General features: G+C 44.6%; 2 protein-coding genes across 3 annotated transcripts; one reads left to right on the top strand and one right to left on the bottom strand.

Annotated features, from left to right (window-relative positions):
* The first annotated feature begins 2,601 nt into the window (after nt 1-2,601).
* On the top strand, nt 2,602-9,168 carry LOC124665284 (protein STICHEL-like 3). Its single transcript, XM_047202705.1, has 7 exons — nt 2,602-4,317; nt 4,954-5,173; nt 5,343-5,804; nt 6,826-7,065; nt 7,168-7,474; nt 7,868-7,928; nt 8,816-9,168. The coding sequence occupies exons 1-7, from the start codon at nt 2,602-2,604 to the stop codon at nt 8,906-8,908; spliced, it is 3,099 nt and encodes a 1,032-aa protein (XP_047058661.1). The 3' UTR covers nt 8,909-9,168.
* A 280-nt stretch (nt 9,169-9,448) lies between these two features.
* On the bottom strand, nt 9,449-12,648 carry LOC124661097 (protein Mpv17-like). 2 transcript variants are annotated; one of them, XM_047198953.1, is made up of 6 exons: nt 12,259-12,647; nt 11,761-11,916; nt 11,538-11,670; nt 11,411-11,450; nt 11,165-11,273; nt 9,449-9,756 (listed from the first exon to the last, which is right to left on the bottom strand). In XM_047198953.1, exons 1-5 carry the CDS (start codon nt 12,559-12,561, stop codon nt 11,186-11,188), a joined length of 720 nt encoding a protein of 239 aa, XP_047054909.1. In that variant the 5' UTR covers nt 12,562-12,647; the 3' UTR covers nt 9,449-9,756; nt 11,165-11,185. The 2 variants fall into 2 exon arrangements, with proteins under 2 accessions (XP_047054909.1, XP_047054910.1); XM_047198954.1 differs by lacking the exon at nt 9,449-9,756 and adding an exon at nt 9,788-9,859 and having other exon boundaries at nt 12,259-12,648.
* Between the last annotated feature and the right edge of the window lie 442 nt (nt 12,649-13,090).

The raw sequence follows: 13,090 nt of genomic DNA, 5'->3' as shown, positions 1-13,090 counted from the left end.
TTTCTAGATTCTTTCCAAGATAAAATTGAAGGTGGCTGTTGGTGATCGACGAATAGATGTGGGCATGCGTAGATAGAGTTCATTAAGTACTTCACTATGAACTCCCAACAAATTTTTCACCTCCAACTTCACTTGATCGGTACAATGATTACCAAAGAAAAACGAGGATTTATCACGGTTAATTTTCTGTCCTGAACCTTCACAGTAAATCCGAAGAGTATCCATGAGAGCAACCACACTCTTATTATCACTTCTAGCAAAGAAGATGCTATCATCTGCAAACAAAAGATGGGATATCGGAGGACCAAGTCGACCATTGCGAATACCATAGAGCTCACCTCGGTCCTCCCGTTGTTGCGGCATACTAGACAAACCTTCCGTGCATAAAAGAAATAAATAGGGGCTAATTGGGTCTCCCTGACGAATTCCTCTAGATGGAATAACCGGATCCGTGAGCTCGCCATTAACACGAACAGCGTATCTCACACAGGTGACACACGTCATCACCGACTTTATCCATTCAGAGTCAAAACCAAGCTTGCAAAGACAACCATAAAGATAATTCCATTCAACCCTATCATACGCTTTCATCATGTCAATTTTGAGAGCAAAAAAAGGTCTCTTGGCCTTCTGGTTGTGAATTGTATGCAAGCATTCAAAAGCAATCAGCGTGTTGTCAGTGATCAACCTTCCCGGAACAAAAGCACTCTGATATTCAGAGATAATTGTTGGTAAAATAACTTTCAACCTGTTCGCTAACACTTTGGAGGCAATTTTGTAAAGGACGTTGCACAAACTAATTGACCGATAATTCTTTAACTTTTTTGGTTTGGCAACTTTTGGAATAAGAACCACAACCGAGTCACATAGTCCTTCTGGAATCTCACCTCCACTTAAGAAGCTCCTAACAGCAGCACAAATTTCATCTTTGAAAAATTCCCAATAAGTTTGGTAAAAAAGCGTTGGAAAACCATCAGGCCCAGGCGCCTTTGTTGGTCCCATCTGGAAAAGGGCAGCCTTGATTTCCTCATCAGTGTAGAATTTGCATAAATCAGCGTTCATATCAGCTGTCACTTTAGAGGGAATTGCATCCAAGACTGCATCGGTAGAATCACAAGGTTCAGAAGAAAAAAGAGTTTCATAAAAATAAAAATCATGCACTAACCCTTTAATCTCCTCCTGTGAATCACATCTTGAGCCATCATCGCGAATAAGTGTACAAATCTTGTTTGTACGTCATCGCGCTGATGCCCTAGCATGGAAGATTGAGGATACCTACTATGCCTTGGCAAATTAAGATTGCTTTCTTGTTGTTTGATTTGAGATGGTCTTCACAAGTGTTGACCATGAAGGGTAGATTCCGTCAGTAAAAAAAGTAGGTAAATATGTAATCATGTCCATTAATGGTGTAGATGCAAGCCGGACCATCGCTGCTAACTAGCCTAGAGAAAAGACGAGACCCATGCAAGACATTGATGTTATTGAAATAACCCTATAACCCAAAGAAACAATGGTAAATCCACAGGTGGTATGCCACAACCTCAAGCACAATTGTTAGACCATGACTCTTTTCGCGGCAGCATACCTTTGGGCGGTTTTTGAACCTTGAATGCATTCCGCCAATGTTAGAATCATCTGAAAGCAAGTCTTTGAAAGAAATGAGCCAAGCCGTTTCTATTGCAATTGCACTTTGCTTAGTTACTTAAAAGAAAATGTCATACAGATACACACACAAACAGTCGAGCCAAGACCTTGTAGAGCAACTCTAGCAGGCTCCTTATATTGACAATGTAGAGTGAAACTAGGCTGATATAAGTTTTTGGTCGGTGTTGGTGGACTACGCGTCAGTGAGCTCCCTCTTCACCGAGAGCGGCGAGGCCACACGCCTCGAGGGGCTGCATTTTGGTCGAATTTTAGGGCTCTGTGGGTCGAGTCTCATCGATTGAGGTTTACTTTTTTTGCGCAATCGCCATGTATGAACTCGTATGTACGTATGCACTTGTTGAATGCAATGATCTTTCTCCATCGAATGTGTTTGTTTTTTAGTTTGGTTTAAGGAGTCTGATCTACGCGGCCGTTTTTCAACCCGTAAACTCGATTTGAGGTGCAGTTTATACACGTTCCAAAATGTGGGGCACCGCACCCGCCGAAACCGCATCTGCCAAACGGGGCCTCGGTATTGCGCACATCCCAAACAGACGCCACCGCGCAGGACGCCCACGCCCCAAGACGCCGAGCACAATCCATTCCGATTCTCCCGTGCCGTGGCCGTGGCCGTGGCCGTGATCCTCTCCTGCCCCGGCGACCCGGGCGCGATCCTCCGAAAGTGCCGCGAGCTGCCACACCCGGCACGAGACTCCGCCACTCGCCACTACCACTAGTATCACTACTCACTAGCCAGCCATCCCTACCCACCTCCTCGCTGTTCCCCCTCCCCTTCCCGTGAAATCCAACCCAAAAGCCCAAATCTCCGAACCATATACCACCGCCATTATCACTCCCACTCGCACTCGCAGTCGCTGCCGGGCGCTCACACCCACGCCACGCCGACGTCCAGGTATGGTCGGTGTGATTCGGCGCTGATATTGAGGTGCCGCCGCAATGCCGGTGCCGGACCGTGCCGCCGCCGCCGCAGGCGGCGGCGGCGGCGGGCACCACCGCGGCCACGCGCACCTCGCCAACTGCATCCACCTGCGCCACCACCACGCGCACGCCTCAGCCGGGCCGGCCTCCTCGTCGGGCCGGAGGCGGAGCCCCACGTCCGCCGCGCTCATGCGCGACCTCCTCGCCCTCCAGCGCTCGCGCTCGCTCCGGGACCCCTCCACGCGCCGCTCCGTCGAGTCCGCCAAGGTGGCCGCCGACCCCGACCCCTACACCGACGACGACGAAGACGCCACCGGCTCCGTCTCCCTCACCGCCAAGTCCCGCCGCAGCGCGACCGCGCTCAAGACGCTCCTCGACCAGCTCTCCGAGAACCCGCACCCCAAGCCGGCCAGACGCCCCCGCCGCCGCTTCAAGCGCGGGACCGGCCGCCGCGCCGGCCCCAACGCCACCACCGGCACCAGCAAGGGCCCGGATCGCGCCGCCGCGGCGCTCTCCGCGAACTCCAGCTCGCAGGAGGCCGTGTGCGACGGCAGGTACCTCTTCCGCGACGGCGCCGGCGGCGGGGACCACGCGCCGCAGGGGCAGGAGGACTCGCGGAACGTCTGCGGCATCCCGTGGAACTGGTCGCGCCTCCACCACCGCGGCAAGTCCATCCTCGACCTGGCCGGACGGAGCCTCTCCTGCGGCCTCGCCGACCCCAACAACAAGGCTTCTTCCGCCGCGGCGCCGGCGGGGCGCGAATCTGAGGCGGCGCACCTCGGCGGCTCGCACTCACTCTTCCCGGTCAAGTCCGAGCGCCTGGCGTCCTCGACCAGCTCCGACTCCGACGCCCTGCCTCTGCTCGTCGAGGCGGGCGCACACACCGGCATTGGCGCCGGGAGCTACTCGGGCGAGCTCGGGATATTCTCCAACCGGACCAGCTCCATAGACTCCTCCGACCTCCTGTCCTCGGCCCGCTCTGCCCAGAACTCCCACTCGCACTCCCACCCAACCCGCGGCGGCCGGCACCAGTCCCTCACGCAGAAGTTCGCCCCGAGAACATTCAAGGACGTGGTGGGGCAGAGCCTGGTGGTGCAGGCGCTGTCCAACGCGGTGCTCCGCCGAAAAATCGGGCTGGTGTACGTCTTCTACGGGCCGCACGGGACCGGCAAGACCTCTTGCGCGCGGGTCTTCGCCAAGGCGCTCAACTGCCGCTCGGCCGGCCACCCGCGGCCCTGCGACGCCTGCGGCTCCTGCGTCGCGCACAACGTCGGCAAGAGCCGGAGCGTCGTGGAGATCGGGCCCGTGGGCGGCGTCGACATGGACGGGATCGCCGACGTGCTCGACAGCGTCACGCTCTCGCCCGCGCCCGCGCACTACAGGGTGTTCATATTCGACGACTGCGACACGCTGCCGGCCGACACCTGGAGCGTCATCTCCAAGGTGATCGACCGGGCGCCCCGCCGCGTGGTGTTCGTCCTTGTCGGGCCCGACCTCGACCTTCCTCACATGGTCCTCTCGAGATGTCAGAAGTTCTTCTTCCCCAAGCTCAAGGAGTGCGACATCGTCAACACCTTGCAGTGGATTTCCACCAGTGAAAGCCTGGATGTTGACAGGGATGCGATGAGGTTGATCGCATCCCGTTCGGATGGATCCTTGAGAGATGCGGAGATGACTCTTGATCAGCTCAGTTTGCTGGGGCAGAGGATCTCTCTGTCTCTTGTCCAAGAACTAGTAAGATATCTCACAAGCATAATTATATCATCAACATTTCTATTTCGAAATGTCAAACAGATTCGGTGCCTAGCCTCCTTCAGTCCTTCTGGTTTGGATAGAAGGTATCAAGTAGAAGTAATGATTTTGTGGGGGCATTGCTAGTTCTGTTTAATCCTCTAATCTAATCTCTCAAGAAGTTAATTTGACCTAGTGTGGTAACTTCAGCTGATCCATATACTTAAAATAGTACATAATTGGAACAATCAGCACATGCATTAAATTTACATGTTTATAAAAAGAACTATTAACATATGAATTACCAAATCAATATCGTTAGATACATCATCAAATATATTTTCATATTATATCTACATAGTACTATTGTAGTTGTTGATGGTTTTTTCTATAAACTTGGTCAAGCTATACATTGTTTTCACTCTTCAGAAACAGAGGGAGTGCCTCTTTGATATGAATTTATTAATTTTCTTGATTCTCTGCTGAAATGTGCTTTCAAATTTAGTGCCAAGAATTCAACTAAGGAAGTCGTTCGTTTAGAGCCCCTGTCAAAATTATAGTTTTATTTTCAGTCCATGCTCGTTTGCGGTTCTTGTTTGTGGCAAGAGTACACAACTGAGCTGCTATTTTATGTCACAGGTTGGTTTGGTATCTGATGACAAGCTGGTTGATCTGCTTGATTTGGCACTATCTGCTGATACTGTGAACACAGTGAAGACATTACGGGACATTACAGAAACCGGGGTTGAGCCTTTGGCACTGATGTCTCAGCTTGCCACAATAATTACCGACATCCTGGCTGGTTCCTACACATTCGCAAGAGAAAGACTACGAAGAAAGTTCTTCAAACGTCCAACCTGTAAGCAATAACTTTTGAGCCATGGATAGTTCAAAACTTAATTTTATCATGTCTACCTCTGCCAAGAGTATGAAATAGCTCATCTGGTTGACCTGCTTTTCCTCTCTGTTCCCTTACAGTATATATTTTCCAGCCACATAATGTACTGTTCTGGTATTACTAATTTCAGTGTCAAAAAACGATATGGAAAAACTACGCCAGGCCTTGAAAACACTGTCGGAAGCTGAAAAACAGTTGAGGGTTTCTAATGACAAGGCAACATGGCTTACAGCTGCTCTGCTTCAGCTTGCTCCAGACAAGCAGTATATGCTGCCAAGTTCATCAACAAGCTCAAGTTTCAACCGCGGTGTATTGCCTGGTTCCTTTCCTGATAAGGATGTAGCATGGCACTCGGCTATTGAGCATAATGGTAATATAGCAAGCACTTCTTATGGGGAAATGAGAAGCATTGAACATACATCAAATCGCAATGGTTTGTTAGCCAGTGTTGGCAAAGCAAATGAGCGATCTAAACATAACAAAACTGAAAATGAGATGATCTGGCAAGCTGCACTTGAGAATATTCAGTCAGATACACTGAGAAAAATGATGGCCAAAGAAGGAAAGCTAAGATCCGTCAGCCTAGGCACTGGTAAGATTCAAAGTCTCACGGCATCCATTTAATTCTTTGGTTGATCTACATCATGTCATAAGTTTTTGAGCAGCTTGGACATGAGGGCATTTTTTATTTTGTGTTGACAAGATAACAGACAATAGGATATGTATCAATGCAATAATCCTATTGGAATCTGGGTGCTAGGTAGCCCTTTATTTGAAAATTTTAAAAACTTTGTTTTGAAAAATAAAAATCGAAATAATATATATATGCGTACACATAGTTGTCTAGTATGTACGTACTAATTTTGTCGACATATCTTTTTAGATGTGATGTAGGAAAAAAAGACAAATGTGAGGAGCAGAAATGAGTGTTTAATTCCTTTTTATAGTCATGATTTTTTATTTTTTGCGTAGACCAAACCATAATATATTCTTCACATACTGAGAGTACACATATGTATACAGATAGTTTTTTTTAGATTTTTTTTGAAACATATGAATATCGTTTTTGAATGTTCGAAAGTAAAGGGCTACCTAGCACCCAAGAGCCATATCGCCACTCTCATTTATCAATTGCTTTCCTATACCAGCTTACGTAATTCTTGGCACATTTTGACGTCAATCGCAATACTCATAGCTAAACCGATAACCTCACCAGCTTGTAATTTTGGATGGAAGTAGTTCAGCCCATTGGACCACCTCATTCAGTTATGGATTCACTTTCATGTCAATTGGGTGTCTACCTTATACTATACAAATCACTACGATGGACCAGTGGGCCGCCTGAGTCTGACTCAAAAGTCACCTGGAGTTGGAAGGCACCCATACTGCTCGATCTCCCAACTTGTAGTTGTGCTATGTTGAATTATTATTTTCTTGAACAAATATGTTGATCTGAACTGCTTTTAACAGCAGTTAAGTGGTTATGACAGAGATTTCACACACTCAATTGATACACTTGTATGGTTTTTCTTGGTATATATTTATTGTGATGCATTGTTGGCCTGTTTTTCTACCAGATCACCGTTTAACATCAGTTTCTTTTCTTGCTACAGCACCCACAGTGCAACTGATATTCAGTTCACGCGTAAATAAGTCCAAAGCTGAAAGCTTCAGGGGACTAATTCTGCAGGCATTTGAGTCTGTTCTTCATTCTGCTATAATACTTGAAATCCGATATGAATCAAAAAATGATGCGAGAGCAGGTCATGATCCATCTTCTTACGTGGAGAATGACTCCTCCAACATGGCACTAAGGAGGTCCTTCTCCAAACATAGTCCACTTTCTTCTGGAGGTGAAACAAACCTTATCAGGAGGCTTAAAAAAGATAGACCTGTGAAGGGATCTAGATCTACTAAGACCAGATGGATGCAATCTGATCCCCATATATTAACAGAAGGCGAGATCATTGAAGTCGGTCCTTCTCACATGCATCGTCATGCTGAAGCAGATAAGGGTGTTCTTGATATAAATGAAAGAAAGAAGGATAATATATGGGAAGATGCTTTGTCGTCACCAAACCAAGAGGGTGTGATTAGTCAAGGAGGAAGAAATGGAAATAAACAGCGTCGACAAAACAGCATAGTAAAAGGAAAGGTATCGCTTGCTCATGTTATCAGTAAGGCAGAGGCTTGTTCTCAAGGAGGAGGCTGGTCTAGACGAAAAGCTTTGTCAATTGCAGAAAAGCTGGAACAGGAGAATTTGTAAGTAACATGGTCCTATGATGAATTCATCCTGCTAAAATATCCTAAAATATAGGAGTAACACCTCAGAATCTTGTACTCCATTGTTTTATAAAAACCAATAACATCAAATGACAATGTCTTTTAGGGTTCGCAAAGCTCTTGCATGTTCCTTGATTTTTTTTAGAGAAATTGTAATATCATACACTAATAATTACTCTATACCGAGGAGCTGTAAAGCATGACAACCAAGAGAAATCAATACTCTATACTCATAGGAGAATTAAGAAATCATTTTCGTAACAACATACCATGGCAGTCCAATTTACTATGTTTAAATTCATTTTGCCAATTCAGTTTTAGATTCGTACTGCTCAGAGTGCGGTGTTTAATTGTGATATTATTTGTGCACAGGAGATTAGAGCCTAGATCAAGGAGTATACTTTGTTGGAGAACTTCCAAGACTAGACGGAAGGTAATCTTTCATATTCAAGTTTTGTTGGAAACTGCGTGTCACTGAAGTTGGCAATGGGTCTTGAATACAAATTAGGAATGTTAACCTATATCAAGTTTCCAAATGCATCTTGCTGCTTACAGATATAAATAATGTTAGGTAAGCAAAATTAAAGAGCACATTCGCCCCACCAAATGTGGTGCCAAAACTAAACCATTCATTTGCACCATGAAGGCTCTTCCAAGACAGAGCCACCCTGTGCGAAGCCATGAGACTGAAATTTAGCAAATACTTGTCCGCAGTAAATCACATACCATCGTTCTTTCCTGGGCTAACCACCTGTAAATCTACCTTGAAAGTATACAAATGTTTCTGACTCATATAAGTGATGCTCATATTTAAAAGACTCTTGCTTTTGTGGAACCATACAAAGAAGCCACTATTATCTTAGTCCTTTCTGCAACATATGACGAATCTGTATAATCTGAAACAAACAAGTGCACCCCTTTTGAGCTGACCTTTGCCTAGCTTGATATGGTGCTCTCCTTTGGTCATACCTTAAACAGTATATAAAGCTTCTATTGAGATGATTATAATAATTCTATGATGAAATCCAATAAAATTGAAAAAAATAACATCCACGTAGTGTCAAGAGGAAACCAGTACCTTGTAAGATAAAATTTTCCTCTCGCATTCTTTTCGGATTTTGCATATTGTTTGGAATGGCTTAAGATTTTCAAGTGAGCATTAGCACTGTGGATATTAGAGCACAACGTGGTGTTCCCACACTGGTTATGTGTGGCCAATTAGCTTCAGATTTTGCGAACCCTGCTTAAATTACAGTTCTTGTTCTAATGTTTCTCTATGATGTGTTTCTGTCAATGCTAATCCAGTCATTTTTTCCACAGCTCTCATCGTTTAAGGTCAGGACTGGAAGGTCACAAGCTGTATCACGGCTTATTTTGTGTGGAAGATGCATTTCCACAAAATCACCAAGATAAACCTAGAATCCTGAAGTCGTAGTTTTACAAGGATTTAATTTAGCATCCAAAGTTTATATTCACGATGTACCTTGTAGGCTGTAGCTGTCAATTTTTAGGTTCTCTAATCTGTATATTCTTTGGCATGTAAAAGAACGATAGAAATGACATAGCAATTTTTTTTTGTTAAATATGCTTGTAATTCTTTTTGAAGGCCAACAAAGTATGTACTGGAGGCCTCGATTAATAAATAGAATATTGGTCAGTTTTTAGGTTCTCTACTCTGAGCTATTTTCCTTGCTTGACGATGGCTGGTGAGCGTGCATGAATCATGCCAGCGTGTTATATAAGGCCTGTAAGGAAGAGTATTACTACTATGTATTCTTCCTTACAGGTAGGGGTGGGCCGTTTAGCCATTTTTTTGCTTTTTTTTTTTGCACTAAACTGGAAGTTGGAAATGATCTTGTGAAGGAGAATGAACTAGCTCCACTCTAGCCGGTTTGTACGGTCCCACACCCCTATTTACAAGCCTAGCTATCCTAAAATTTGACATTTCAAATGTAAATTTCCAAGACATAATTCATGTTCCACTTGGAAAATTGCACTTACAACACTGAGGCTTGCACCAACATGTCCTCGTCATACAAGTAAAGCTCATACATATGATCAAAATCACAACACTTTCCCTGCCAAATTAGGGTTGCATGGTCATACATAGACAAAACTGTAATGTTTTCCATCGACCTCTAATGTATCTTCTGCAATAATGTCTGTCAATTGAAGAGACCACCGCCAGAATTGCCCTAGACACCACCATGTCACATGTAAGTCGAAACAAGCTCCTCCAGATTCTCTTCTATTACATGAATCTGGACAATAAGATGAGCAGATCTTTTGTTATGGAGCCACAAATAACTGTAAGCTTGCCGAAATAGGCCTTTTCAGGGCCTTCCCAGTTGCAGTTAAATGATTCTAAACAATAAGCGGAGCACACGATCAGGCTGGCACATAGCCTATCATACACTGTGTCAAATTATCTGGCAGAAAGTTTAACATACTGAAACAACAATGCGTGAAACGCTATGTGGCAGCCAATAAAAAGTCAACTTGATGGCAACAAATGCAGCTTTCTTAAGGTGACACCGCATGAGTTTTTAAGTTCAAGGTAAAATCATCCCGAGTTAATCAAAAGTTAAAACATGACGACAGCTAGACAGGAGAAGCTGAATATCAGAGATTAGCAAAAATGGAACAAGCAAAAAGAAGATAATGATAAAAAAACTAAAATTAACATTAGCATGCATACGTTTTTTCTTTGTAAACGAGAAATTTCTTAAACATAATTTTATCAATTCTAAGTCAAGTTTTGTTTTGGAAAGCAAGATTTGTTCCTTGACTTCGACTTAGTTGTGAAAAAAGGCTCATACATCTGGTTTGTGAGGAGGGCAGCAGAGAAGGTGCAGATCAACCACCACCAACTCCCCTTCACTAGTAAAGATTGTTTGGCAGAAAGTTTCACATAAGAAAGCAACAACGTATGAAATGTGTTGCCTAGCAACCAACCGAAGTTCAGTTGATGGCATCAAATGCAGTTTTTTTCAAGGCAAATCATCTGCGCCTAGACAAGAGAAGCTAATCATCCGAGATTTTGAGTTGTAGCAAAACCATCATTGTAGTCAGCAATTTAAATTTCCAAAAAGAATGGAATAAGACGACGCGAGGGAAACACAAAATTGCTGTCAAACACATAACATGACAATGAGGCTATCTCACACATTATGTCAAATTGCCACATAAGAAAATCAACGTGTAATGTTGTGTGCCTGGCTCCCAACTAAAGTTCAGTTCATGGCATCAAATGCAGTTTTTTTCAAGGCAAATCATCTGCGCCTAGACAAGAGAAGCTAATCATCCGAGATTTTGAGTTGTAGCAAAACCATCATTGTAGTCAGCAATTTAAATTTCCAAAAAGAATGGAATAAGACGACACGAGGGAAACACAAAATTGCTGTCAAACACATAACCTGACAATGAGGCTATCTCACACATTATGTCAAATTGCCACATAAGAAAATCAACGTGTAATGTTGTGTGCCTGGCTCCCAAATAAAGTTCAGTTCATGGCAACGGACGCAGATTTCTTTTAAGGTGACAACTGAGAATGAATAACTTCTTAAGTTACAACTATAATCACCTGAGTTTATCGTAAGTTAATGTACCCAGACCTATACAAGAGAAGTTAATCACTGGAGAATCTGAGTTGCAGCAAAAGCTAACCTGAAGATAAGAACTAGAAACTCATTTGTTCATTGTGGTCGACAAGTAAAAGTTCCAAAAAATGGAACAAGAGGACATGAAGCCAACACGAGCAGGCAAAGGAATCATCCTGGTATACGAGTAAAAAATTAGTATAAAGACCAGGTATTATATGAAGTAAAGTACTAACTAATATAGAAACTGAATACATAATCTAGACTGCTATTAAAAATGCTGAGTTAAGTAGTAGAAGATAAGGAACTGTACCCAAAGTTAACAATTGATACTGGAATCCAAAATTTGAACCCTGCAATATCAAAATAAAGTGAACATACCATAACATCAGTTGTTTCTCTTAAAGTACAACATTACGAATACATTCAAGCAGAATTACCATTGAGAAGAGTGGGAAGGGCATCATTCTGATATTTAGATGGCAATTCTGACAATTTCCCTAACCATAAGTTGTTCCAGGCGAAAATTATAGCAATAACACAAGGACCAAGAACAATCTGGTTCAGTACGACCTGGAATGACAACAGCATAAAAAGAGATAATATAATAATGTGGAAAGAAAAGTCCAACGCATTAGGTTCATGGGAGGATGCAAACTGCACCTTAGTGGACAGACTCGCCAATGTTTGCTTGGGCATAGTCTGATCGAGGAACTGATACCATGCATATGAGCCCGGCCCATAGAGAAGGAATCCATAAGAAGCTATACGAAGCGAGCGAAGCAAATCATGGTTCAGCAATAGATCTGGTATGAGAGCCTGTAAGGAAGACCTCAGCAGGTGTCAGAACTCAACACATAGATTGTCAAGTTTACACTTATCAAAGCATCCACGATCATATAAATGGAAGTGCGTTGTGATAAAGTGTGGCATGGTGGTGCAGGATTACGCTTGCTCTAGGCAAACTGCAGATTTGGACCTTACAGTTTGGTCTACATCGAAAGTGTGGCACCAAGCCAGCCAACTGCTTCAGGTTCCAATTGTCGGAACAATTACAGAACTCAATCGCCATAATTTACTTCAAATGCATATGAATTTCATTTTGATTGCGGTTTTTTAAGGGAAATAACATGTGGAGTACCAATAGAACAGAGGAGTGACCTTGTTGTCGGCGGCTTCGGGACCGCGGCTTCGGCGGTCCATGATGCGGCGGTGGACCTGCGCAATTGTGTCGCCGGTGAGGGTGAGACAGGCAGCGGTCACGGCCTGCTTGAATGGGAAGTCGAGGGGCCACCCGCTGCTTTGGCCGACGGATTCCGACGACGATGAGAGGGGCTCCCGCGGGGGTCCGCGGCGGCGGCCGCGAGCGTCTTGGTTCCGCCGGCCGCGGCGGCGCGAGTCGTTCTTTCGGCGGATAGACGGGAGGTTCCACCACCACTCGCCGCCGCTTCCAATGGCTTTCATCTTTACTAGGCGGCGGCGGCGGCGGAGGCGGCGGGTTCGCGGAGTGTTCTGAGGCGTGCGACAGTGTGGGGGTAGCTTTTGGCAGCTCAGCATGAGGAGGGTATTCACCAATAAGGTTTTGTGGTTCCCAATCCTCTACCCGTTGTCCCTGCAAATGGGCCCAGGACAGCGTAAACCAAGAGATATTTTTCGGGGGGAAATGAACCGGTGTCGGAAAAAGAATGTTTGGTCCAAACGAGGTTGAATCTGGTATACACAAAATGTGATTAGATAATTTTAATATGGAACGAAGGGAGTACAATTTGTCGCATACTCCTTTAAAGTTAGTCAAGTTTGGTTTGTCCAGTTCTAGTTTTTGCATGTTTTCTTTTGTTTTAGTTAGGTTTTGGTCTTCCTTGGCAGGTAGTGGCTACAAAGGAGTGTTAGAATAAAATCTCCCAAACCTCTTCCTATCTCATCAACATTTGATCTAACATCAACAAACCAGATCTATTTGATTTTTGTAGATCTTGGTAGTTGGTGTGTCCTT

This window comes from Lolium rigidum, chromosome 6, assembly GCF_022539505.1.
Source record: "Lolium rigidum isolate FL_2022 chromosome 6, APGP_CSIRO_Lrig_0.1, whole genome shotgun sequence".
NCBI classification, from domain to species: Eukaryota; Viridiplantae; Streptophyta; class Magnoliopsida; order Poales; family Poaceae; genus Lolium; species Lolium rigidum.
Note: the sequence above shows the minus strand (reverse complement) of the source record. Positions and strands in the feature narration are given on the sequence as shown.

Bases quoted from the DNA above. Each gene is read 5' to 3' on its own strand.
- LOC124661097 (XM_047198954.1), bottom strand. From the start codon at position 12,561: ATGAAAGCCATTGGAAGCGGCGGCGAGTGGTGGTGGAACCTCCCGTCT. The intron at 11,451-11,537 runs GTAATTCTGCTT...TTGATATTGCAG, and splicing joins CCTTCCCACTCTTCTCAATG to GGTTCAAATTTTGGATTCCA. The intron at 11,274-11,410 runs GTACAGTTCCTT...CTCGTATACCAG, and splicing joins GTATCAATTGTTAACTTTGG to GATGATTCCTTTGCCTGCTC.
- LOC124665284 (XM_047202705.1), top strand. From the start codon at position 2,602: ATGCCGGTGCCGGACCGTGCCGCCGCCGCCGCAGGCGGCGGCGGCGGC. The intron at 4,318-4,953 runs GTAAGATATCTC...TTTATGTCACAG, and splicing joins TGTCTCTTGTCCAAGAACTA to GTTGGTTTGGTATCTGATGA. The intron at 7,929-8,815 runs GTAATCTTTCAT...TTTTTTCCACAG, and splicing joins CTTCCAAGACTAGACGGAAG to CTCTCATCGTTTAAGGTCAG.